Source organism: Gopherus flavomarginatus, chromosome 6 (genome assembly GCF_025201925.1).
Source record: "Gopherus flavomarginatus isolate rGopFla2 chromosome 6, rGopFla2.mat.asm, whole genome shotgun sequence".
NCBI lineage: Eukaryota > Metazoa > Chordata > Testudines > Testudinidae > Gopherus > Gopherus flavomarginatus.
In genome coordinates this window covers 124,405,505-124,432,019 of record NC_066622.1, presented here as the reverse complement: position 1 = coordinate 124,432,019, position 26,515 = coordinate 124,405,505, and the positions used below count along the sequence as shown (strand labels likewise).

Below are 26,515 nucleotides of genomic sequence, written 5' to 3'. Positions count from 1 at the left end.
ACTACATACCACTTGCTTCCTTTCCTCATGCCAGTGGTTCTTCCAAAAAAGGTACATGTATTTAAAATACAGTTTGAATTTTATGATGTTCTGTTTCAGAAACCTGTTTACCCACCTGGTTTATAGTCTTGGCAGTTGTCTTTAACTCTGTCATCATAACTAATTACAGCTAACTCTAGGATTACCATATTGCAAACTCTCATTTTTATGAAAGTACAATGTTCTGCTGGGGGGGGGGAGAAAAAAAATATCTAATATCTCGAGGGCTACCAAAAAATGCCCTATTCCATGTTAGACTACAAACCTTAGGTCTTAGAATTGGTGCCGTAAACCTTCAAAGTACTATTCTTTGGCAAGTTGTTTTAGCCTGAAGTTCTTAAATAGTAAATCACCATTATGTTAATACCAAACCTTTGGCCTGAAACATATTAATCTTGTTTAACAACAACTGACGTTTACATTCCCAATTCATTTCAGGCATTTTGATGACTAAACATATATGCAAAAGCTTCAGGGAAAAAAGTTATTGCTAGTCTTGAATGTGTCCTTACTTTTCACTGTGAATGATTTTGAGAAAACATTAACAACTCTTGTTACTTACAACATCAGCATTCAAAGAATAATTATTTTATAAAACATTTGGCACTGAATAAAATTTGCATTTGATATTCGAGTGTAAGTTGATCAACTCCACTTAGATATTTGATATTCGAGTGTAAGTTGATCAACTCCACTTAGATATTTTCAAGACTCCTATTTCTACATTTTGTCCAATTGACAAGATAGGGATATTAAAACTTGAATACATGTGAAGTAAGTGGTGAAGGATAAACTGGAAGGGTTTTCAAGATGGTGGTTCCAGGACATGGGGCATACTAGATCCACCCAATGAATCTAAGCATTGCGCTTCACAAACTCTCAGACTAAAATTTTCTGTTGCGATTCATTTAGCCACATAAATAAATAATACAAAGACAAGATACTTTTAGTAGTATAGACAATAGCTTAATTTAAAATTATTTTCATAACTTAATACAACTAAATAAAAGGAGCATTGGGTAAGGTCACAAAAGTCAATATTCTGATATTCTTCAGGCATTTCATGGTATATCTTCAACTCAATCAACTAGTATCTTGTATCCAAATGGTTCAAAGAGCAGCCTCAAAACAATACTGTGATAAGATCTGTACTACTTAGTAGATCAGATGTATAATTGATAAGATATTGATTTTTTTTTTTAAATGAAGAACCTGTCCCTTTTCCCACACCCATGGATCACTGACATGAATATTTTATCATTATAAAAGTCATAACCACCTAACAGAACCTTACTACACTGAATATTTGGGTCCAGTTTTATGGGACTCTTGACCAGGCTCCACAATTCTTCAGACTGAGATGTGTTATACAGAATTTTCTCAATTTGGAGAACGAGTGGAATGTTAAGTTTCTGTGTGCAATAATAAAATATCTATTCCCACTACAATTTTAACAGGAATTTGAAACAAGATATTGAAATCTAACAGAATTACAGGAAATAAGTAAACAAACAGGTTTTGCTTAGTTTTTTTAAACTACTATCAACCTTGCTTAACTGTTCAAGATTTAGTTATGCAAGCATAAAAGAGGCAGCATGTACTGTATTAAACCCCCAATTATTATATTTTAAAACAGCTTTGCTTTCAGATGTGATCAAGACAGAACTACATGTATCCCATGTTGCTTTTTGTTTCCCATCTTTTCTTCGCTTCAAATCTGAAACAAAGCACAAAACCATGTTAGGTGTCACTACAATGATATTTGGGAGTTTTCAAGAGAAAACATTTAACCTCAAGGAAAAAAAAATCAGAATTTGGTTTTTAGTACCCTAATAATTACAAAAAGGCAAAATAAACATTAGAACAACTTATCAGTTATGGTAACAACTACATATTTAGTCTGATTCACTATTCAGGAAAAAAAAATCAGGTTAAACTAAAACAACAAGGATCAGCACAAGTCTATTTGAAGTAAGAAAACATTTAACTGAGATTCTATTGAATCCATTTAGTGCCAACAAAACCACAAATACTGAATATTGTACTCAAATGACGCACCCCCAGGCAAGCTTCTTTTTCTTTCGAGCTTCTTGGGAAGCCTCCGTATCTTGCTTGGCTTTTACAAAGTTGCGACAAGCAACAGCTTTAGCAATTTTCACGCCGAGCTAAGAAGGGTTGAGAAGGAACAGAAAGAAAAGTCAACAGAAGCAAATGGTTTACATCAAACATGAAGCCTATCGATGAGTTATTTAGTTTTAGACTCTTTTCCATGGGCTAACATGAGTTACGATAACTTTTGAAAAATCAGACGGACAGATGTACCCACAGGACTGAACAGGACCAGATTTTCTATGGGAGAGACAGATGATCCATTTTACCCTGTGTGCTTCAGTCCAAAAAGACAACTAGAACTGAAGGAGCAATTATTCTGATCTGTTCCCCACCTCCACACCCTCATCAGCCAGAAAGATGGCAGTGTTAAGAATGGTGGGCAAGAACAGTAGGGGTCCTCAAGGCTCTGAGTAATCCCACCCATCCAACAGATGGTATACTTGTAAATTCAAAAAATTACTATTTCCTCACATACAGTACCTTTCACATATGGAATTTAAAGCACTTTAGAACTGGTAAAGGCTGGATTTTAGGCTAATGTATTGGGAATTACTAGAGCATCAGCTCCCTCCTTGGTCTAGTTTTTTGTCTAATACATCATGTTAAAGAATGAAAATTATTCATATAATCACATGAACTAAAATGACAAGAAAGTTTTAGATCTGCAAAGTTTGTAGCCAACAAATCTAGACAGTTTTTTTTAAGTAATAAAAACTTGGCATTTTAGCCATTGCTTTGCCTGTTTCAGTATTCAGTGTATGTTTCAATCTAGGGGTCAAATTCACTAGTGACAGAAGTGCCAGAGACATGTTAGATACATAAGTTGATCAGGAAAGAATAACTGACAGCAGTGTAACATGCACAGGTTTGGTATCCTGCTATAAATGTGTCCAATTTCCAGTGACTCAGTGGGAATTATTTCCACTAATCCTAGGTATGAATTTGGCTCAAGTAGTGTTTAAGATGGTGCAGGTGAAAGAGACAGAAAGGAGCTGCTTTATTTTACAACTCGAGCTGGTCAGAGAATGACAACTGCATTTCATGATAATCTGAGGTTTCAAAATTTGGGGTTTTTTTGGTTTTTTTTTTTTTTTACACTAACTGGAAGAAAATCTTTTGAACATTTTGCAAAATGGAACTGTGTTGAATCACTGGCTTTTTGATCAAGAAAATTAGGTATTTGGTTCATGTCTCTCCCTCTTTTGCCTACTGTGGACCTCAGACGCCTTATGGTTTAACTTGATAAACAGTACTTTTTGATGAAAAATGTTTTGAAAATGTTCAGACCAACTCTACTTTCATCTTGTTAGTTGCTTGCATGACATACTCTAAGTCAGTAAAGACAACAGAAAATTCCTTTCAGTGAAACATTGTGTTGTGCAGATCACAATTTTCAGAATGCATAGTATTATGGAAATCAATCTTGGAAAAAAAGTTAGAATGTGTAATTTGATCTTCAACAGATTTATCAGAACCAAACAATGTATTCCCATAACATGTCAAGCTGATCTTCTCAGATAAATAGTGTCAGGCCTTACCAATATCAAGTAGAAGGCCTTCAGGGAAAACCCACCATGCTGCAGGAAATAGTAGTGATATGTTTCAGTAATACCCTTTTTAGAACATTACTGAACCAGTGCCCCAGCATGGCTCTAACTCTTGCCCATGTGTGGAGATTAAAAACTTCCATAGCACTTTTTGCAGGAATGGAGGTAGTGAGGATATTACCAGCGTCCTGGCCAAAATGCGAATTTAGAAAATTATATTGTATCTGCCTACAGTTCCAATTGTTGAAGTGTTCTTCATTTCCATCCTAAACTATCTAGAGCTACTACACACTGTTAAATGGTTGCCATGTTCTCCTGAGAAGTTGACTGAAATAATGTATTTAGAAATCATTTGCAATAGGTTAAGATGATCTTCATATTATCAGACTCTAGATTATCATTATTTAGGTAATAAACATGCATGTTATTCAAATAAACTTTTGACAGGATGTAAGTTGGATGCCATTGTATTTATGTATTTACAAACTTTTTCACCCAAGGGGAATTGAATTGATACCATGGTATATGTCAGAGAAAAGACAAGACGGAGTAACGCCAGACAACAATTCTGAAATTGCCAATTTCGAAGATTTCCATTACTGAACATTACTAACTTTCTCCTCATTTTAATTAAATTTTGTGATATTGTGCATGATGTTAAATAATGCCAGCAAAAATATAATGTCATGGAAGAATTTCTTCTCAAAATTACTCCTATTGTTCCTGACAACCAGAAAACTCATTTGGCCAAGACTGCTAGAACACATTAGAACAAGTTGCTGCTTCTTGCAGCAGTAACTCACTCAAGGCACTATCCAAAGCCTGAAGTCAATGAGCATCCTTCCAGTTGAAGACTGCCTTACACAACCGAGATGGCAAACAAAAGCATCGAAAAAAGCTATCAGGGTGCAAGGACTGGAAATTGCATTAGTCAAGGCAAGACACAGAGAGCTCAGTCTGTTGTCCCTATGCAGGTAGGGCTGCAATTTACTTCTGTGAAAATTGTACTTCTTAAGGCCATGAATCAAACCCACAGAATACAGCATTTATAAATATAATCTGAAAAGGAAGGCTGACTGTGGCATGCTGATGTTGTTTCACCAGTGAAATACTGGTACCTGTATGTTATAAAGACTGCATACGAAACACTAACAGCTGGTGAGTTGAACCTACTGCCTATTACTCGTTTTTTTTATTTTCATCTTGTTTCCCACGCTCGCACTCATCCGTTTTTCTGTTTCACTCACCCACCTGTTGTGTCTTCTCCTTAACCTAAGTGGTGAGCTCTCTGAGGCAGGGACTGCCTGGTTATTTCTTTGTACAGCACCTAGCACAACAGAGGTTCTTGATAACTGATTGAGGCCCTAGGCATTTCTAGCATACAAATAATAAATAGCTAAAAAGTGAGCATTGAGTATTACACTAATTCCTTAGAAAGTCTAAAGCTAAACATTTCTCTAATCTAGCTTTTGTACTTTTTAAGGGTCACAAATATGTCCTGCTGGAGTCCTCCTGACGCATCAAATCAATCATGTGATCAGCCAATATTTTACATCATTAGCCATAGAATGATGTTTTGATTAACAAAAGCAGCAAAGAATCCTGTGGCACCTTATAGACTAACAGAGGTTTTGGAGCATGAGCTTTCGTGGGTGAATACCCACTTCCTCAGATGCATGTAATGGAAATATCCAGGGGCAGGTATATATATGTGTGCTAGCAAGCAAGCTAGAGATAACGAGGTCAGTTCAATCAGGGAGGATGAGGCCCTGTTCTAGCAGTTGAGGTGTGAAAACCAAGAGAGGAGAAACTGGTTCTGTAATTGGCAAGCCATTCACAGTCTTTGTTCAATCCTGAGCTGATGGTGTCAAATTTGCAGATGAACTGAAGCTCAGCAGTTTCTCTTTGAAGTCTGGTCCTGAAGTTTTTTTGCTGCAGGATGGCCACCTTAAGGTCTGCTATAGTGTGGCCAGGGAGGTTGAAGTGCTCTCCTACAGGTTTTTGTATATTGCCATTCCTAATGTCTGATTTGTGTCCATTTATCCTTTTCCGTAGAGACTGTCCAGTTTGGCCGATGTACATAGCAGAGGGGCATTGCTGGCATATGATGGCGTATATTACATTGGTGGATGTGCAGGTGAATGAACCAGTGATGGTGTGGCTGATCTGGTTAGGTCCTGTGATGGTGTCGCTGGTGTAGATATGTGGGCAGAGTTGGCATCGAGGTTTGTTGCATGGATTGGTTCCTGAGCAAGAGTTATTATGGTGTGGTGTGCAGTTGCTGGTGAGAATATGTTTCAGGTTGGCAGGTTGTCTGTGGGCAAGGATTGGCCTGCCACCCAAGGCCTGTGAAAGTGTGGGATCATTGTCCAGGATGGGTTGTAGATCCTTGATCCAGGATGTAGATCCAGGTTGTAGATCCAGGATGGGTTGTAGACCATCAACCTCAGCCTGGACCAATCTACACGGGAGGTCCACTTTCTTGACACCACGGTGCAAATAAGTGATGGTCACATTACCACCACCCTATATCGAAAACCCACCGACCGCTATGCCTACCTTCATGCCTCCAGCTTCCATCCCGGGCACATCACACGATCCATTGTCTACAGCCAAGCACTGAGGTACAACCGCATCTGCTCTAACCCCTCAGACAGAGACCAACACCTACAAAAGCTCCACCAAGCATTCTCTAAACTACAATACCCGCACGAGGAAATAAGGAAACAGATCAACAGAGCCAGACGTGTACCCAGAAGCCTCCTACTGCAAGACAAACCCAAGAGAGAAACCAACAGGACTCCACTGGCCATCACATACAGCCCCCAGCTAAAACCCCTCCAACGCATCATCAAGGATCTACAACCCATCCTGGACAATGATCCCACACTTTCACAGGCCTTGGGTGGCAGGCCAATCCTTGCCCACAGACAACCTGCCAACCTGAAACATATTCTCACCAGCAACTGCACACCACACCATAATAACTCTTGCTCAGGAACCAATCCATGCAACAAACCTCGATGCCAACTCTGCCCACATATCTACACCAGCGACACCATCACAGGACCTAACCAGATCAGCCACACCATCACTGGTTCATTCACCTGCACATCCACCAATGTAATATACGCCATCATATGCCAGCAATGCCCCTCTGCTATGTACATCGGCTAAACTGGACAGTCTCTACGGAAAAGGATAAATGGACACAAATCAGACATTAGGAATGGCAATATACAAAAACCTGTAGGAGAGCACTTCAACCTCCCTGGCCACACTATAGCAGACCTTAAGGTGGCCATCCTGCAGCAAAAAAACTTCAGGACCAGACTTCAAAGAGAAACTGCTGAGCTTCAGTTCATCTGCAAATTTGACACCATCAGCTCAGGATTGAACAAAGACTGTGAATGGCTTGCCAATTACAGAACCAGTTTCTCCTCTCTTGGTTTTCACACCTCAACTGCTAGAACAGGGCCTCATCCTCCCTGATTGAACTGACCTCGTTATCTCTAGCTTGCTTGCTAGCACACATATATATACCTGCCCCTGGATATTTCCATTACATGCATCTGAGGAAGTGGGTATTCACCCACGAAAGCTCATGCTCCAAAACCTCTGTTAGTCTATAAGGTGCCACAGGATTCTTTGCTGCTTTTACAGATCCAGACTAACACGGCTACCCTCTGATACTTGATTAACAAAAATTAACATAATCCAGTAATTCAACAGACTGACATCTGAATGATAAAATCTGAAGTTAGTCACAAAGCATATCACATGAAGACTAACTAAAGTATAACATTCTGTTACTGACACACAGCAATTTAATATTTAAGTATAATTTACAAGCATTAACATTTTTGCTATAAAAAATTAAATACCTTAAAATATATATGGAGATATACCTATCTCAGAACTGGAAGGGGACCTTGAAAGGTCATTGAGTCCAGCCCCCTGCCTTCACTAGCAGGACCAAGTACTGATTTTGCCTCAGATCCCTAAGTGGCCCCCTCCAGGATTGAACTCACAACCCTTGGGTTTAGTAGGTCAATGCTCAAACCACTGAGCTATCCCTCCCCCCTGCAATGTTTATAAATAATCCAGATTTAATGAACTAACAAATTCCTGAAGTTACAGTAGAAACTGAAATTCTACCTGTATTCCTTTAATGCACTAAATGAGTATTTATGTGACAAAGCACAATAATTTTATTAACTTCATAAATAGAGCAGAGGACTAAGACAATGAATTCACAGCAGAAGAACTGTGCCTTTAAATATGTCTTTTTTTGATTGAATTTTACATTCTGGTACAATGAATTAAATAAGAGTTATTCCTTAACAAGTATACACTTAAAATATATTCTAGCGGGCCTTTTTAACATCAATATAAACACAATCTTACATAAACTGATGTCTATAAATGTATTCAAAAAAATCTTAGTCTGTTTCTGTGAAGGCAGAATGAATATTTCCATCTTTGAAAGTATGGAAATAAAATGGAATAATAAGATCCTCTGTAGTATATGTGGAAAAGGGAGAAATAAATGTTCTGCCATATTAATGCTATCACTTTAGAGCAACATAAAGCCTAGTCTGCAAAACATAAAAACAAATGTGTTTTAATATACACAAACATTTTATTCAAATTAAGCATCTTCTACACCCATCCACACCCAGACGTACATCTTCACTTCCCCTCCCAGAAGAAATCCTTAAAAGCTTGGTCAATGGATTTTACGTTTAAAAAAAAAAAAAAGGACAAACATTTTGGGTCATCAGATAACTCAACAAAATACAATGTTCTAAGAAGAAAACAAACATGAATAAAAATATATACAACAATTTCTTGTGCAGCCAAAGTATCAGCATTTTCCATATAGAACATCCAATATTTTGCTGCATTTTAATTAAGGTGTCTAAACATTATCACAAAGAACTGCAAATTGGTCAGAGCACGCAGTAAGGAAAATTAAGCTCTAAAGGCTTTTTATCACCATATTTCAGGAACCAAGGGTGTAAAATGTTCTAATTTGGGATATATTAAAAGCCATAAAAGGTCTTTCAAAAAGATTAATGGTACTTTGCTTGGATTTAAGATAAGGGCTTTAGCTGGTTGGAAAAGCAGGGCCCTGGCTAGACCCTTGAGGCATTCATCTTTACAGCCACTTGGAAGATTTGTAAAAGCGTCTGCATAACCTCAAGCAAACGCACTGCGACATTTTTTTTTTAAATTCCTTTCAATTTTACAGGTTTAAAGTGTGTAAATCATGTTGGGCAGTAAAGCAGATATAATGGCTCATCCTTGTAATATAGTACAGATTTTTTTAAGACAAACTTTTTAATCAACTCAGTTTCCATGAGGCAAAATCTTTTCATATTAAAATTCACCGATAATCATTTCAAATATTTTACTCTATCAGCTTAATGTAGCATAAATGCAAACTTCTTATCCATCATTTTTCATAAAATTTTACTTATCTGAAATTGTTACCTTGTGACAAATTTCTAAAGCTTTCCCTCTTTTTAAATAGTTTCAAGGCATTTATTTAAAAATACCAATTATCATACTTTAACTTTGTATGGAATAACAGGTTTCTATGAAAAATATTTATGCCATTCTCTTTTGTTCTTTAATTAAATGAAAACAGATGTTTTCTGAAGTAAAGCGGAACCATTACTTGAGTACTTAAAGTGTTAAGGTCTTTAATTTTTATATCAGTTTGGTCTACAATTCCTGATTGTCTTTACTCAAGCTCAACATTAATGTCAAGCAAGTTACCTAGGAGACGAAAGAGATCAAAGAGACAAAAAACCCTCAAATGTCTGATTAATCAAGCCTGCAAACAGCTTATTTCTTTTAGCCTGCATGCAAGTATGAAAATGAGATTCTGGGAGCCGTACATTGTGCAGATTTGTTCATTCTTATCAGAACAAAGCCAGCGGCAGCTTATTTCATGGATCATTGGCACTGTCATCAGTGCTACACAGAACGGGTGACAGCTCCTCATTTTGAAGCTTGAACAAAATTAGCAAAAAGTCGGCACAAATTAGCCTCTCATCTTTTTAGTAATATGACATTATTCATTTACTTTTTATCCAATTTTTAATTTTTTCCTTGTCAGCTATCCCTTTCTAGTGTTTCTTGCACAGCATCATAAAACACTTTTAAAACAAGCAAAGAAATGGCTGAAGTTGAAATCGAATGTAAAGTTCAGGCGGCAAGACAGAAAACATTTTTACTGAGATGCAACAGACATTTACTATAACTTACAGAAAACTTTCCAGAAAATCTTGAGATATTTAATTTGGAATACTATTCAGCAGAGACCTTTCATTAAATGAGAAGTCATATTTAAAATACAAACTCTCTATGATACGAGTAATGAGATAGCAGATTCAAGAACTGCTCCAGAAATGTCATATTTAGGTGTGATCTACAAAATGCTAAACCCACAGAGGCTTTTACAAAACATCTTTATTCAAACAGGTCTTGAAGCATCCTATGGTCATACCAGAGAAGCCAAACAGCCTTTTAATACAGTATTACAGTTTCTCATCAAATATGAATCTAGTTATTTCAGGCTTTGCCTTTAGCAATGATTTTCTCCTTTTATGTTATGGAATGTTATTCACTGCTGACGAATATGAAATATATAAAGCAAACAAGAATATTGAATGGATTTTGCAGTGATGTGCTCAATTTTCACTGTAAAATAGTTCGTAATACCTTTGTTTTTTTATGCAGTATATTAAAACATCGACTTATATTCAGATGACATTAATGTAGCAAGAACAGAAAAACATTCTAATATTTAAGCTCTCTTCTAGATTTAAACATTTATATACAAGTAACTTCTTCCATTCATGAGAAAACAGCATTAAAAATTAACTATAAGCTGTTAGATGCTTTACAGAGTCCCCTTATAAGAAAGGCAGTTTAAAAAAAAAAGAACTGTAGTACTGTTTTCAGCAATTTCTTTATCTCTGTTCTTCTAAGTAAGAAAGCTTATTAACAAGCTTTGAACTTAAAATCACATTTACAATAATGTGCCATCAACAGTTTTATAAGCTAATTAGAAAAAAAGATTAATTAATGACTGGCTGCTAATAAAATGGCAATCATGAAGAAAGAAACCAAGGGTGCTAAGCTTCAACTACCACCAATTAAGAGCTAATTACAAACAAATTATATATGTGTTTTGCTGTGGGCTTTAATTTACTAAAATGGTTTTAATTAAAAGAGAAAACATGCTGATTAATTGAACTGCAGAAAAAATCTACACTATAAACTTGGCTTTGTCTGTCTCTTTAATTAGACTTGTAACATCTGAAATCTTTTTTTTAAGGTTTGTTAAGAAAAGATATACATAATTAGAGGAGCATAAGAATGTAATTCTAGGTGATAACCCTGTCATATAGCAAAGGTTAAAAGAAAACAATCTTAATGAAGAAAGATATTTGGAAGCATCTCAACTAAAATGTTAGGGGGGAAAAATACCCTTCACCAAGACAAAATAAAATCTACTCTTCTTTTTTCCAGGTCTTTTAATATAAATGAAGCCTAAGTTAACTGCTGTGCAATTATAGTCTTTAAATTTGTTGCAACCACTTTGGGTACCTACACATATTATAGTAAATTTTGAATACGGTAAATAAATTTAGAACTATAACTCCATTCATAGTAGTGGTAGTAGAGTAGCCATTTCCCCATGTGATTAATTTACCCTGTATATATCTAACAGAGGGACGTTTGTATGACTTGGCAGCCATAAGCTATACACTATTTCTTTATCAATAAGGTCAAATTTTAAAATACAGAGATAGTTTCAGGAACCTAGCTCATGTGCTCCCAAATCTAAATGTTGCTTTCAAATGAGGACAATTTAATTAACAATTATTAGCAAGTGGTCAAAAAATGATGTGTCACAATCAGGGTCGATAGAAAGCTCAACAGAATAGCTCTGTTGGGAGATGAGAATGGTATCCCAATGTCTGGTTAATTAATTTGATTATAATGCATATATTTTATTTAAGTTTTATTACAATAATGCAGAGTTTACTTGTAAATTATAGCTTTTGAAACTTCTCACCAAAATGCCAGAAGCCTCTAAGCTAAACACATAGGAATAGTGCTGTCAAAACAGGTTATTTAAAGACTGACAACTGCTTCAGTAATTTAGTCCTCTAAATTACATAATATTTTTAAGGTTTCTTTTGACAGATAAATCTAATGTAGTCAAGATAATTTTATTGTGTTCAAGTTACTGCCCTCAGGCTAATGCACTCTTAGACAATGTGGCACCTATGCAGCAATAGCTACACAATAATCACAAGTGAAATGAAAAGTTTGAATTTTTGCCAGAATAATTCTCAGGACTATTAGAGCCATACAGAAACCTGCGCTCTGTTTCCAGAGACAGAACAAAACATTTGAGCATGACAACATTAAAGAAAATATGGATCACTCCAAGAACAATGTAAAGTATTTTCAGGGTGAACTACTGAAAAGATCTCTTTTCAGGTCATGCAAAATCTATTATAGAACAAGTTTACAAAGAATTAAATAGCCACAGCCTTACATATGTATTCACATCTCAACATATGTAAGCATGTAAAGGAAATCTGAATATCTTTAACGAATTACGTTGTTTACACTGATGTGATATTACTAAGTAATTTGAGTCATAACTCTTACATAGGTTGTACATTTAGTGTTATTCAGAGTCAATATAGTGTTCTAAGTTCTCAGTATTGACTTATTTAAAGGAGTGCCTGGAAAGTCCAACAAGTACTGTAAGTGAACCATTCACATTGCAATTTAAGGTAACCGTCTATGTTAGAATGAAGTCTACTTCATTAAAAAATGTCTGTTTATTAGAAGGATTCTCAGTTATATTAGGTATGTGTTCAAAGCTTGCTACCGAAGCAAGAGTGGTTAGCATATTATATATACCACCACCAAACAATGTTTTATAAAATCCATGGAATTTCTATACAAAAATTGCAAAGCTGACCATGCTAACTTCGTTCTTGCAACAATATCCATTCTAAAAAAGATTCAAGGCTCTTTGGATAACTCCTATATAAATATTCAATACTTTTCTTGATATCTCTCAGTTTTAACAAGTTATCATTAAGCATACGATGTTGCAGCTATGGCCTTAGGTACTCATTTCTACATTCAAGCAGCTGAGCTTTAAAACATGGAGCACTTTGCTAATGCTTATAGTCTTAGATTAGGATATGATAAAGATAGCACTTGGATTAAATAAAATACACTTTAACTGTGAATATTTATATTGTGCAAATTGTAAGAAAATTAAAACTATCCATTCTTAACATAGTAATTAAAGTAAGTTTCTTGGAAGATGCATGCTTTGCAGAAGTGTTTTCCAGTGCTGGACAGTGTGTTTAAAAACCCTAGATAAATCTAATTGTTGTGTGCTTTTTTAGATTTAGAAATATATAACCCACACAGATGAGGCTGAGCCTCTGCAGTAGTATATTCTATGAAGAATACTCTCTCAGAATGAAATTCATTCAATAGTGGAGAATCTGTCCAAGAATCACTGAACTACTAGAGATCCATGGTGGGCAAAAGAATCAGAAAGAGGACTTGCTGAATGCAGGGCCCATGGATTCTACATTTACAAATATCCACTAGCCCTCAGATCTCTCTCAAAAGATGTTCAAAGGAACTGCCATCACTATTCCAGCCTATAAAGTGGAATAATAACCATAAAATGAGTGTGTTCATTACTCCAAACCATACAGAGTTTCTGTGGTTTCTTTGTAGAAATCTTTGTGCAGGGATTGGGGTGAATTTCACCAGCCAGATACTTACTACATTTCTGATAATAATTAGTTTCATGTAGCTGCATCAAGGGAGGTTATACATGTAGTCCACAATCTTACAATCAGATTCATGCATAGTCACTTGTGAGTGAACATCAGTGGGTCTGTTTGAGGAGATGCATTGAAGTCTATGTGTTTCTGTGCATGGGTCTACTTGTGCACAACTTCAGAACTGGAGTTGTGCACTTCCGTACTTCCATACTTCCTACTCCATAAGTTAAAAAAATATTTTATATTATTTTGATCAATAAGAGTTACATACAATTTTACTTTCTCTTGCTTATTTTCCTAGCACATGCACTAGCATACCAAATTCCAAGCTCAGAAACACCTTACCTTAACATGATTCACTCTACAATTGCCACAATACACACGCTAATTTTGATCTAGAAAATTTGCCATGTACACTGTAGAACTAAAAAAAGTTTACTAAAAGAAAATCATATTTGATATTGTAAACAATTCTACATTTTAGTACTGAAAATTAGAATTTATAAGGTCCATGCTATCTTGGAAAAGATCTGAATCTGTTTTGACTTAAGGATAGTAATTGAGACACCTTGGAGAATTTTGCCCCATGATGAAACCAATCAGATTTTATTTGTTCCACATTCATTCAGTTGCTAGCCCACAACAACTCAGCAACCAGGCTTAAAAGCCCAAAGAAAATTGTGTGCACAGTGCTATGAAAAATATCTATTGAGACAGCAATCCATTCCTTGACAGGTGTATTTTCATCAAAGAAATACAGACAATATCCAGCTTCCAAACTTACTCCTTATCCTACAACATGACAATGTGTGCCCCCAAATACCCTGCAACAAGTGTTACATAAAAATAAAACAAAAAAGCAAGGAAAGAGAGACAAACTCTTGCTACAGTATCATTTGGGTTTCAGGGATGTGAATTTCAGTCATCCACCCAGCTAGTCTCTAGATTATGTACATTCTGTAAGTCATCACTCAGATTCTAAGAGAATCAGATTTCAAAAAAATCATCCCTCACTGTGTCATAATGATAGCACATCGACAGCATGATTTTGGCATTCCCCAGCTTTTTTATGGCATGCTTTCATTGCCTACTCCCAGTCATCTCTTTATTTTTGGCTTCATTTTTCTAAGTACTGATGCTGCCCTATCAGTTTCACAGGCTTATAAATGTTATACATCAAAAATTAGTTTCACTTATTAAAGCAGGAAACAGCTTTAAGAACTCTGGGATCTGTGCCTCAAAGCAAAGGCTTTATCAGCAGGTTCCAGTCACTGCTTCTTGAGAAAGAAAATGGTGCTGATTAAAAAAATCTATACACCTGATTTCCAAAAAAACACCCACCCACTGAACACACATTCCACAGGGCTGCAAGGGGACTGTACCCCAAATAGAATCAGCTTATTATTGATATCCTCATTCAACACTTCTCAGAAATAATAATTAAGAGAAATAAAATGTAAAATAATGCAGTTTCTTACATACAAACAGCAGTTCAACTCGTTTTTTGCCCCCCTTCATGGGTACACAGTCAATATCTTTTTCTCTGTTTGGCTCAACCATTTCCTGATGCTTACAACATTTGGAGGTGAGAAGAAAAGTAACATTACCGCTTAAATTGTGTAGACTGAAAAAATTGGGTAATTTTTTAGAATTAATTCACTTTCTATAAAAAAAGCAGCATTTTACAAAAACAAGGATTTTTTTTTAAAAAAACATTTCAGAATGGGATGGGAGACCATCACATGGATGTTTGTATCAATATTTAAAAATGTAAAAGCAATTGTGTTGTATTAGTCTGTACCTGGTCTATGAGACAATAGTGTTCTGACTCAGCTGCTCCCATAACTGCACCCTCTCTTTGGCTCTTTATGCAATCAATTACTACATGAATGATTTCACTAGAACAAAAGAGAGCACTTCCCCCCGGCTCCCACAATTATGGAGACCCACCTTAATCCATGCAGATTCTTTTTGTGTCACAAAAGAAGAACCAATCTTGCAATGAGTTTTGCATAGGCAAATCCCTGCATCTGTGTAAAGTCCCACTGAAGTTACTGGGAGACTGCCTGCATGAAATGCACTGTAACATCAGAACCATGATCATTCGTATTTTCCTTCTCTCACAATGTATTATTTATTCAGACTAACCACCTTAACCAAAATGGAATGAAGGTTATGAACACTAACATTGTTTCAAATGTATTCTTGATTTTAGAACCTGCTAATACTATAAAGTCAACAATCTTGAGCTAAGGTACCAGAAATAATATGTAATGATAGCACCCAATATGCTAGGTGTTGTACAATCCCATGTCTACTCAATTCAGATAATGATCATCTTCTTTCTTGTCATTTCCCAATTTGAGGTCAGCGACTTCTCTAGCCTTCTTCCAAAATTCAACACTGTATGCCAGGCTTTCATACAGATTGGTCTGAGGTCCACTGATATTTGGCTCATGTATTGAATCTTTTGTCTCCCCCAGGTCATCTTCCATCCACAATCACTGCAAGAGCCATCCTACTGATACAATGCTCAAGCTGCCGCTGGATATGACTACACCAACATAGCCTAGCCTCCCCCAACTTGGGTTCAATTGGAGCAACTTGAATTAGGCCCCTTACAACATGATTTCACATGGAGTGTCCAACCATTGACCACCACATCTTCATTTCTGTGGTGGAGAGCATACTGATTTACTTTGTTGTGGTTGGCCAAATCTCTATTCTATACATTAAGACAGGTCCAATTCCAGTTTTATACATTCATCTTTTAACTTTATTGGCCTCTTTTTGTCACACAGAACTGGGGTCGGCTCTCACCATTTGCACCAAGCAGCTTTAGTATGATGCCAGGCTTCACTCAGCAGGGCACCATCATCAACAACCATTGATCTTAGGTATTTAAATTCTTTCACTCTTCCAAGCTCTCTGCCTTTATGAAGAGTCCTTCTCCCTCAGTGATCAAAGCCTTGGTCTTACCAACATTCACTCTAAATCCACCTTGCTCAAAACTACATTGCCACTATTCAAAACTGGCCTGCAGGGCCTCACAATCTTCCACACATCACTAAGTCATCAGTGAATGGCATGTTCCAAGGTGGCTCCCTTCATTTATTCTCCTATCACATCCATGACAACCAGAAACAAAAATGGGTTCAACTGACACTGATCCTGATGATAGCCAAAATTTACTGGAAATTCTCTACTGCAGCCCCATTTAGTTTTGACTCAGCAGTCACTCCATATTCTGGCCTCACATAGCTCCAAACGTCTTCCAATCATCATTCCTACGTTCCAACTTGCATATCTCAAGATTACACACTCATTTCTTTAACTTTAGTAGGCCTTGCCCAGTTACAACAGTTATCCAATTCAGATAAGAGTATATCATAAATGGTACAAAAACTTGTAACTTTTCATACTAATTTGCATTTGTAGTCAAAAAATTTGAACAGAAATCTCAGCATGTTTTATTGATTGCTGTACTCTAACCAATTTAGAGGAGATGAGGAAATGATGCATTTCAGGTATCTTCAGGTAGCTGAAGTAGAAGCATCTTAGTTCGACTTACCTGGCCGTCCTCATGGCGGCAAGTCGACTGGCTCCGCTTACTCCTCCTGCTGAGGTGGAGTACGGGCGTTGATTAGTGGATCAATTTATCGCGTACAGATAAGGCGCGATAAAGCAATCCCCGATACATCGAACACGACCCGCAGATCCCGCGGGTAGTATAGATGTACCCAAAGTCAATAAGTTAATTCTACAAATAGTCACCTGCCTGCCATACAATTACTCAGACACACTAGCTACCATTGCAAACAATGTAATAAAAGATGTGAAGTTTCTGGACCAACCTAATTTTGAGATATGTTCTTAAAACAAAAATAATTACAATTATTCCAAAACAAAAAACAAACAAACCCCTTTTATTACATAGCTATATCTCTGAGCTCTCTCATCCAGTTTGCTAGAGGATAAATTTTGTTAAGATGGGAAAGAGAGGCCAAGTATGAGGTACGGAATGTTAATAAGAAAGTTACTTTCCATCTGAAATTTTTTGAGAAACTGGTGTGGAAGAAGGTTCAAATTTTAGGATTATTACAGAAAACTATTTATAGACATAACTATGGAGTTACTAATGTGGCTCCACAATAACTTGTTTGTCTGAGACCAATCCTTTTGGGGGTTGTGTGTTCAGGTCTTCTTGTGATAGACATTGCTCGAGTCATTGAAAATACAGATATCATTGTCCAAACAGTCCTAAAGTTACACCTGTGGCTATAATAGGTCGGGGCTGAAAGAAGCCTGTGTAAGCAGCAGCAAAAGGAAAAGATGCCAGGAATAATCTTTTACAATATTGGTTAAATTATAACGAATTATGACTAGATACACAAAGTTAAAAGAGTTCTAAGAGGTAGTATTTAACTAGGTCAACTTACCTCACGAGTGGCTAATCTATTACTCAGTTCCTCAGCTCTCTCAATATCCCCTTCAGTCAAAGACTTGTCTATGCTGACTTCAAGACCAGACTGGGAAAGAAAAAAAGAATGGCAAACATCTTCAGGACAAAATGAAGGGGAAATAGGATTTATAGAGAGAACTCTTCGCGTACATTTTAAACATCTGTTTAACAGAATTATATTTATTTCACACGTCTGTAATTTCCATGTAAAACAAATCACATTTGTCTAAGCACTGTAATGGATAGTATCATTAAGTAGTCACTGAAAGGCTGACTGAGCACAAATCATTGTATTAGCTCCACCTTATGTGTACGGTAAATACTGTAGTTAAAAAAAATATATGGACTAGTTTATACCTGTCACAAGAAAATTTCATCTCAAGATATGGCTTATCTATTCCATCCCTGAAGCCTTCCTAAATAAAACGAAGTGTATGTGTCAGGTAACATGAAGAATGGCAATTACCACTGTATCTTTGCAGTTCTTAGATCTTATCTTTATCTCAAAACTGAATTCTGGCACCATGCCACTTTGCTGTACTACTAAATCCAAGTCTTCAAATAATCATGGTATGAAAGGAAAGAAATGTTTTTTTTTTCTTGTATTCAGAAATTTAAAAAATGTAAAAAAGTGTCCTAATGACAGAGGCAAATTCTAACTTGTCTAAAGTTAATGTTTGTAAATTAAGGATGACCAATGAACATTTAAAAAAAACACATATAAAATACATCTGTGCTCTTTAAAAAAATTGTAGGTTTGTATTTGTTGAAGATTCCAATTGTAATATTTCTGAAGGAATATAGGAGTGGAACTGAGGTTGTGCCAGAGTAGGAATTTTCTGTAATATTTTGTATGACTGATTGTGCGTGCCTTGGTTTCCCTTATATGCTGTATGGCAGGAGAAGGTTGCTTATTCTGTGCAGAGATCCAGAGATACAGGTGTAACTGACACATGCTGTCTCGGGCAAGGCTCGCTGGTGTATGGAGAGTCCAATTGCCTGGACATTTGGTATCTAGCAACTAACAACCATGGATGGCCCACCCCTCTGCAGGAAACCAGCCGTGTTTGCCCAGGGAACAAGAAAAAAGGACTGAGGAATGGCCAAGTGAGGGGCTGTTAAGAGTTGGCTGCTGGAAGCCTGAGACTCTCGAACAGGGACAAAAGAGGGGTCATAGGGCTCTGGGCTGATCATGATGGACCATGCTGTAACTTTCCATTCTCTGTGCTGACCAAGGACTTTCTGTGCTGTGTTCCAAACATCTAATAAACCTTACTGGTTTTGCAACACCGGCTGAGAGTCTCTACAGATGCCGAAGGTGAGGATGCATTACTCCTTTTAGGTGTACAAGTTTCTCTCAGGTTTCTAGCTCAGGCGGACTTGCTTAAGGGAGCTCACCGCATGAAGCAGGGGTGCTGAAGGCTCTGAGGTTCAGTCTAAGGAGGCAGTAAAGCCAAATGACTTACTCTAGTGAAGAAGTGAATCCGTTAGGGGATGGGGGGAACCCGGCCCCCTGAAAGAGGCCCTTCCAGGGACTGTTCCAGAGCATCAGACCTATGGATCCATGACAGATGTCCACAAGGAGATTTTGTTTAAAAATTCCACCAAAGAACCCTTTTTCTAAATCAAAAAGGAGACTTCTATTTCTTGATTGGATTTAAATATTGTTAAAGTACAGTAATATGTCATAGCTGGCCAACTAACCTACTTTGTTTTAAAGATGTAATGGTAAATGAAAATATTACATGTTACTACTGAGATATATTGTTAAGAGGATTTTTTCTTTCATTTTCATACACTGAAGACGTAAGCAGAGAAGAACAAAAATGTAATAAAATAATTCAAAGTTGTGGTGGCAGTCAATTCCGTTTGATGCCTTATGAAATTAATAGATAGAATTAACAGTTTGCCAGCACTAACAAAAACAATTCATCTAATCATCACAGTTGGAGAGCTTCCACATTTTGCTGGCCAAGGCCCTCCATTATCCAGGTCTAACCTGAGGAATTCAGTGCAAGACTGTGGTTTCAGTTAAGGAGAACTATGAGCAGATGTTTGCCTAGAATTAGGACTCAGAAAACAGTGATCAAAGTCACTTTGCTTGGGATATGTAACCTAGAAAATGTGATGTGGTTTTATAAAAATTACTTAAACCTTGGCTAGAAACATCAATGAGCAAATAATGTCATAAAGCAGTGGTTCTCAACCAGAGGTACATGTACACCTGCAGGTACACAGAGGTCTTCCAGGGGGTATAATGTCATCTAGATATTTACCTAGTTTTACAACAGGCTACATAAAAATACAAAAGTGTCACGGCACAGTATTACTGAAAAATTGCTTGCTTTACATGGTAAAAATGAAAATTATAAAATAAATCAACTGAAATATAAATATTGTACTTTTTCAGTGTATATATACAAAAGTATAAAGTAACTGCCTGTATGAAATTTTAGTTTGTACTGATTTTGTTGGCAAGGAATTTTTAAGTGAGGTAAAACAGGAGTACGCAAGACAAATCAGTCTCCTGAACGGGGTACAGCTGTCTGAAAAGATTGAGAATCACTGCCATAAAGAACATAACTTACAAAGATAAATGGGTTTTGAAAATGAGACATTACTATGACAATCAATAATAATTAGTGCCAGAAATTGCTAAGAGAATTATTGGCCGTGTTAATACATTTTAATAACATAAATGTCTTAATAATCCAAAAGACTACTTCCAGTGAAGTATCACTTTTAGATAACTAACGCCTGTACCTCAAGACAATTCCATTGTTTTCAATTAAAAGTATCAGCTGAAGTATTTTAAAATTAAAAGAAATTTACCCTAGCCAAATCAGATGTGAACTTATCTCTATGTATATCACAGAGAAAAAAAAAAAAGAAATAGAAGGAGATACTCAGGGATATTGTATCAACATAAAGTGTAGCAATTCTTTGGTATAAATAATATCTATAAATTGCATGTGATGTCTAACTAGTAGATCATATTACAAGTGTTACATAGAATTCTCTCTCTCTAATAGAGGTCTATGATTATTTACTCACTTTCACCCAACTTTTTTGCTTATTCTATAATAGCTGGATTTTAGTTTTGCCATAATATATCATTGTCATCATAGGTCTAAGAAACTATGAATAGCAATCACCTTTTGGGCAGCCCTGTTGCTCACAAGAGATTCAAACCTATCATTAATTCCAAAGTATTGTGAGAGTTCCTTCCACTGACCTTCATTTGAAGATTGCTGACTGAAAAACAGACAAACACAACTTGGTACTAAGCACAGAATAAATTAAACTGATTATTCAGTTAAAATATTAATAAAAGTTAACATTATCAGCTACATATTTTAAACTCTCCATTGTTTTTAATAACCTTTTAAAAGCCAGAAAAAAAAATTCTTTGTTCTCCCATTTGGTAGAAAATACCCCCTACTCAACTTTCTAATAGCAACAAAATTAACAGCTCCTTTTGTTTGCTTCACAATATCTGTACTTGAGTCATGCAAGGCCCCAAACCTGCACTTAATTTCGCATGTAACTACACATACAAGTAGCGCAATTGAGGGCAAGTCGCCATAGCTATGGGTTAAGTAATAATAAATTAAATCCCTCCTCTCCTATTTTAATTTCTACCCAAGTCAATTTTTTTTTTAAATCAAGAAATTTCCCCACTGAATAATTTTAGGGGTCAAATTCGACCACTGACTATCCAAGACTATGATTGACTTGGAAACTGCTTACAGATGTCCAAAGACAGTATGTGGCCCTAAGGTTAGTCAAGTTTTGTACTCATTCTTTCGGGCAATGTCCCTTTACAAACATACTTCAGATAATTATATTGACTTTATACCTTTCAATCACTTCTTTTTTGCTCTTTTTCAGTTTTTCTGAAAAGAAAAAATAAAGAAATCAAATATATTTTTTGAAGACATTCACAAACGTCTGGTAGAAATCATTAAAAGGGACTAGTTCAAGATTAATGTGTAGGTTATTACTAAGTAATCTTTAAGACCTAAGGTACCAAGAGATCCCCCATACAGAGTTCCAAGAAGTTAATGGAACCCCATTTACACAGACTCCGTTAGTAGGATTGGTGCCATACTGCCTACTTTCTAAAATGCTTTTAAAGCAACAGGATTATGCTCAGTAGCAAGAGTTTTCATAAGAACTTTATACTGTATCTGTATTTAGAAAGCTAAAGCAACAGTAAGTCATTGGATTACTGAAATAAATTTTAGCTAACTGGTAATCCTGATAAATCAATATTAATTGAAGAATGTTTACAAGTTGAATTTCCTTGCAAGTGGCACAAATATAAATCTATGCTGTTTCCATAACATAGTCACACAATAAAAGTCTCTGGTTCACAGGAACAGAACATTGGCATCAATGGTGCCCTCCAGCCTGGTCTTTCACTGTAATTCTTGAAAAAATAGTTTTTTCCAACTCACTTTAGTAAATCAAAATGCATTTGGCATTAATTCTATAGTTAAATTAAATACCTTTTCTGCAATGTTTTCTCTTTTTTCCCCTGTTTCCCTGATTTGTTTGGACTTTCATTTCAAAGTTTTTCTTCTGCAGCTCCTGAAATTTCTACAAGAGGAAAAAACAAACTCAGAATTTTTTTAGATCAAAAAGTGTACTAAAAAAGTTACCCAAAATTCTAATTCTTACTATACGAAGGTTCTTATATAGTGCATGTTCAATTCTGTTGGTACTAAGTTGCAAAGGTTACACACAACAGACTCTGATCTTCATATCACAATATTATCTCTGACTTTCTGCCCCACTCCTTCTTTTAGTCCCCATGATTCTTCAGAACTGCACCCCAATTTTCATTATAAGGTACACAACTAACTTGAAACGCATTAAAGGTGCAACAGTGAGCATGTTCATAAAGTCCTCTGAGGTCAGTTTTGATAATGGGTGAATGTCCAAGAAAGACAGGAACAGACCTCTTAAATGACTGGCTATCTAAGCTATGGAGACAGATGAGCGACTAGGTTTTTGCAACCCTTATTCAGAATTAGAGGCCCACTATGAAATATCAGTGTACACCGGTCAGCTCATAAGTATGAATTCTCCAATCTTTTCTTTCCCCATAAGAAACATGTACAGATCAAAGAAAATGAATAAGGTCTTGTAACCCAACTTCATACTGAATGGCAGGGTTTACATGAAACTGAAAGACACATTTTTTTGTTGAGTACATCTTAAATACTCAGATTGGATATTGGATAATATGCAGAATTACAAATCTTTAAAAATACAGAAGCTAGTTGCAAAGAAGTTCAGGTGCTCAGACTCTGAAGTGAACAGAAAACTTTGTAAGAAGTAGTGGTTGTGCTATATTATTTTTCTCCCCTGGGCTTTAATTTACCAGTCTGTAAAGAAAGCAAAAGTAAAATTTACATTAAAAAAAAAATTCCTCTTAGCGGCTTGTTAGGTTAAAATTGGTTCCAATGGGTCATGGCAGTTTACATTTTATTCAGATTGCTTTATTTTATCCTACACATTGTATGCCCCTTCACTTAAATAAAAATTAGCCACACAACACTGAACATGTTACACTTTTGCACTGGTCATTTGAAGACAACTAATAATACCCACATTCCACATTTTTAAAGAAACTCCAGAAGGGCATTCTTGACATTCATTTTCTCCATCTGCCACTGCTATAGGAATGGATTTACTTTCAATGATACTCTCAGGTCTATTTGTCTGAAAATCAGAAACCTGAACTCCTTTGACATCCTCATCTCCTTTATCTTCCTTGGAGCAAGATAAAGGGCCATCCACTGGGTCTCCATCATCAGAACTCAAGTCAACATCACTTTCATTCACACCAGGAGGCAACAGCCCACTCCACATCTTTCAGTCCAAAAACTAGAGCAAAACAGCAAAAAAATCTTTGTGAAGACATACACTTCATACGAATTTACCCAGTTTCAATTTTCTCTGTGGATGCAGAGAATTAGAAATAATGAATTATGGCATTACAAATATTGTAAACGCTCTTGACAAGAGGAAAAAGCAAAAAATAATCTTACTTCCATTAGATGTTTTAAGTGGTTTAGACAAGCTTATTAGAATTAATGCAGAATGTCTTAACACTTGTAGAGAGAGGACAGTTTACACAATGGTCTTTTTGCTCTCCTATAATTTTAAAACTCGTTTTTTAATATAAAGGATAGAAAAATTGTAACTCAAGATTTTTTTTAAATGCAGTAAGTCATACTGCCTGAATCTAGAGAACACAATTATCAAAGGGTTGTGAAAGTGCATAAATGAGTATTTAAAAAACCACTTTGGAGACACATACTAGGATCTAGATGCTTTTGAAGTGTGTACAGTCAGGTGTGTCTGTACCCTGGAACTGTAAGTCAAGTGTCTCCAAAAGTGCTTGTTTGGTTTTGCACACACACACTTGGAAATTTGGTCCTAAGTGTTTCACTGAATTATGCAACACAAAAACGTAAATCATGAGTGGCACAAGACCAGATTCTATTTTGCTGCACCACTGTAAATCTTGATTATAAGAAAGTTATTTTAGATTTACACTAGTATAACAGAGCAAAATCTGCATCAGACAATTTCAAATTTATCTTAAAACTAATTAAGTGACTTCCTCCCAGTGGAGAGACTTGGTCTGGAAGGGGGGAAAAAAAAAAAAAAAAAAGTAAAGAGGAAAAAAAACCTGTGCCTGACCATGCCACATGGGAGAAAGAAAGAAGTCCCTGTTTTAGCCACCTGCTATTTGATCAGAAATGGACAATTCTGACAAAAGGCCACAAAGGATCAATACCCAAAGGCAGGAAGTGCACAGGCGATCCTAGGTAGATGTTACCTACTTCTAAGATACCTATGGGAGTGGCTGATTTATTTGCCTTTTAACACAATTTGGCAACATTTGTACAGCTTATGTCAGCATTGAATTGGACTGAAAAATATAACATTGTGCTGTTTCGTTTGAATCTAACAATGGTATGACTTAGTAACTTTTTAAAAAGCCAAACCCCAACTTAAGTAGATATTTATAGGTACAAGTTAACATGATTCCCCCAGAGTCTCTCAATGAAGAGTATGACAAGCTTATTATTCTCATGCTCATCTCCTCCTGCAACTGCTACCTCGGACAGCACCACCCACCCTGCACTCTCAAAAGTTGTTTGGATTTGATTTACAGTCCAAATCAGGCTTACTTTGGAAGAGGTAAATAGGAAAAGAGGGAAAGGGGCCTTCTTTTTTTTGGATTCTTTTTAAGGCAAGTCTCCCCCAGAAGCGAAAGAGGGCTCATGCTAGGTGGGGTTTTAGGAGAAGTTTACAGGTTCAACCAGAACCTCTCGGACTTAAACTGCAGCAAGCGAGATTTAGGTTGGACATTAGGAAAAAGTTCCTAACTGTCACGGTAGTTAAACACTGGAATAAATTGCCTAGGGAAGCTGTGGAATCTCCATCTCTGGAGATATTTAAGAGTAGGTTAGAAAAATGTTTATTAGGGATGGTCTAGACAGTATTTGGTCCTGCCATGAGGGCAGGGGACTGGACTCGATGACCTCTCGAGGTCCCTTCCAGTTCTAGAGTCTATGAGTCTATGAGACATTTACCACGGGTCCCAGCAGTGTCCTAGCACTTTGATATGCAACTATGAACCTCACATCCAGGACTGCCATGAAATCCCAGTCCTGCCCTGCCCTCCCCTCCCCACCTACCTAACCTGCTCTGCCCACCCAAAGACAAAACTAGCTCCACTCTTCTCCTGTCCCATCCCCCTCCACGGTCCACTACCCCACCCCTCCCCCAAAGTGCCCTTCCCTCCTCCCCAAACTCTTAAAACCTCCACCCTCCTGGAATGCAAAAACACCCCCTGCCCCTCCCCCCAACTACCAACCCAGCCCCCTCTGACAGCTACTGCCACCCCACTCCTCACCCAACACCCCCCACCCCCTGCCGCCCAGCCCCCCTGCACTACTGCCACCCCACTCCTCACCCCCTACCCCTCCACTACCGCCACCGCGCTCCTCACCCAGCACCCCCCACTACCCAGCGGCCCCTACACCCAGCTACCACCGCGGGAGCCACTCACCCACCGTGTTTACCTCGCCGCCATCTTGAAGCTTCATTAACATCTTACCCTGCTATTGGGCACCTTTCCGCCAGCCAATCAGCTGCTTCTTTGCTGCTGGCCCGACCCGCCTCCCTCCGCTCGCCGTGGTCTCCATGCCAACCGGCTTGGGCCTGGTTTTGGCTGGGCTGATATCCAAGCAGCGAGAGGCGGGCCCGGTCTTCGGAGAGGGAGAGGCGAGAGATTCCATCCTCGGCGGGGGGAGGTTTCTCCACCATTGCCGGGAAGGGTTGGGGCTGAGGCACTCCTTTATTGGGGGGCGCCTTGGAGGAGAGAGGCTCCCACTGGGGCGAAGACAGACACCCGCTGGGGGCAGGGTGCGACTAGGAGATGCTCATTTGGGAAATTTGTATTATAGGGAGAGGAAATG

At 37.2% G+C, this 26,515-nt stretch overlaps 1 protein-coding gene across 4 annotated transcripts; it reads right to left on the bottom strand.

Annotated features, from left to right (window-relative positions):
• Positions 1-611: 611 nt before the first annotated feature.
• FAM204A (family with sequence similarity 204 member A) lies at positions 612-26,166 on the bottom strand. 4 transcript variants are annotated; one of them, XM_050959066.1, is made up of 8 exons: positions 26,111-26,166; positions 23,631-23,906; positions 22,523-22,613; positions 21,871-21,907; positions 21,167-21,266; positions 17,989-18,078; positions 2,098-2,204; positions 612-1,756 (listed from the first exon to the last, which is right to left on the bottom strand). In XM_050959066.1, exons 2-8 carry the CDS (start codon positions 23,889-23,891, stop codon positions 1,705-1,707), a joined length of 738 nt encoding a protein of 245 aa, XP_050815023.1. In that variant the 5' UTR covers positions 23,892-23,906; positions 26,111-26,166; the 3' UTR covers positions 612-1,704. The 4 variants fall into 4 exon arrangements, with proteins under 4 accessions (XP_050815023.1, XP_050815024.1, XP_050815025.1 ...); XM_050959067.1 differs by having other exon boundaries at positions 26,107-26,154; XM_050959068.1 differs by having other exon boundaries at positions 23,757-23,906; positions 26,120-26,144.
• Between the last annotated feature and the right edge of the window lie 349 nt (positions 26,167-26,515).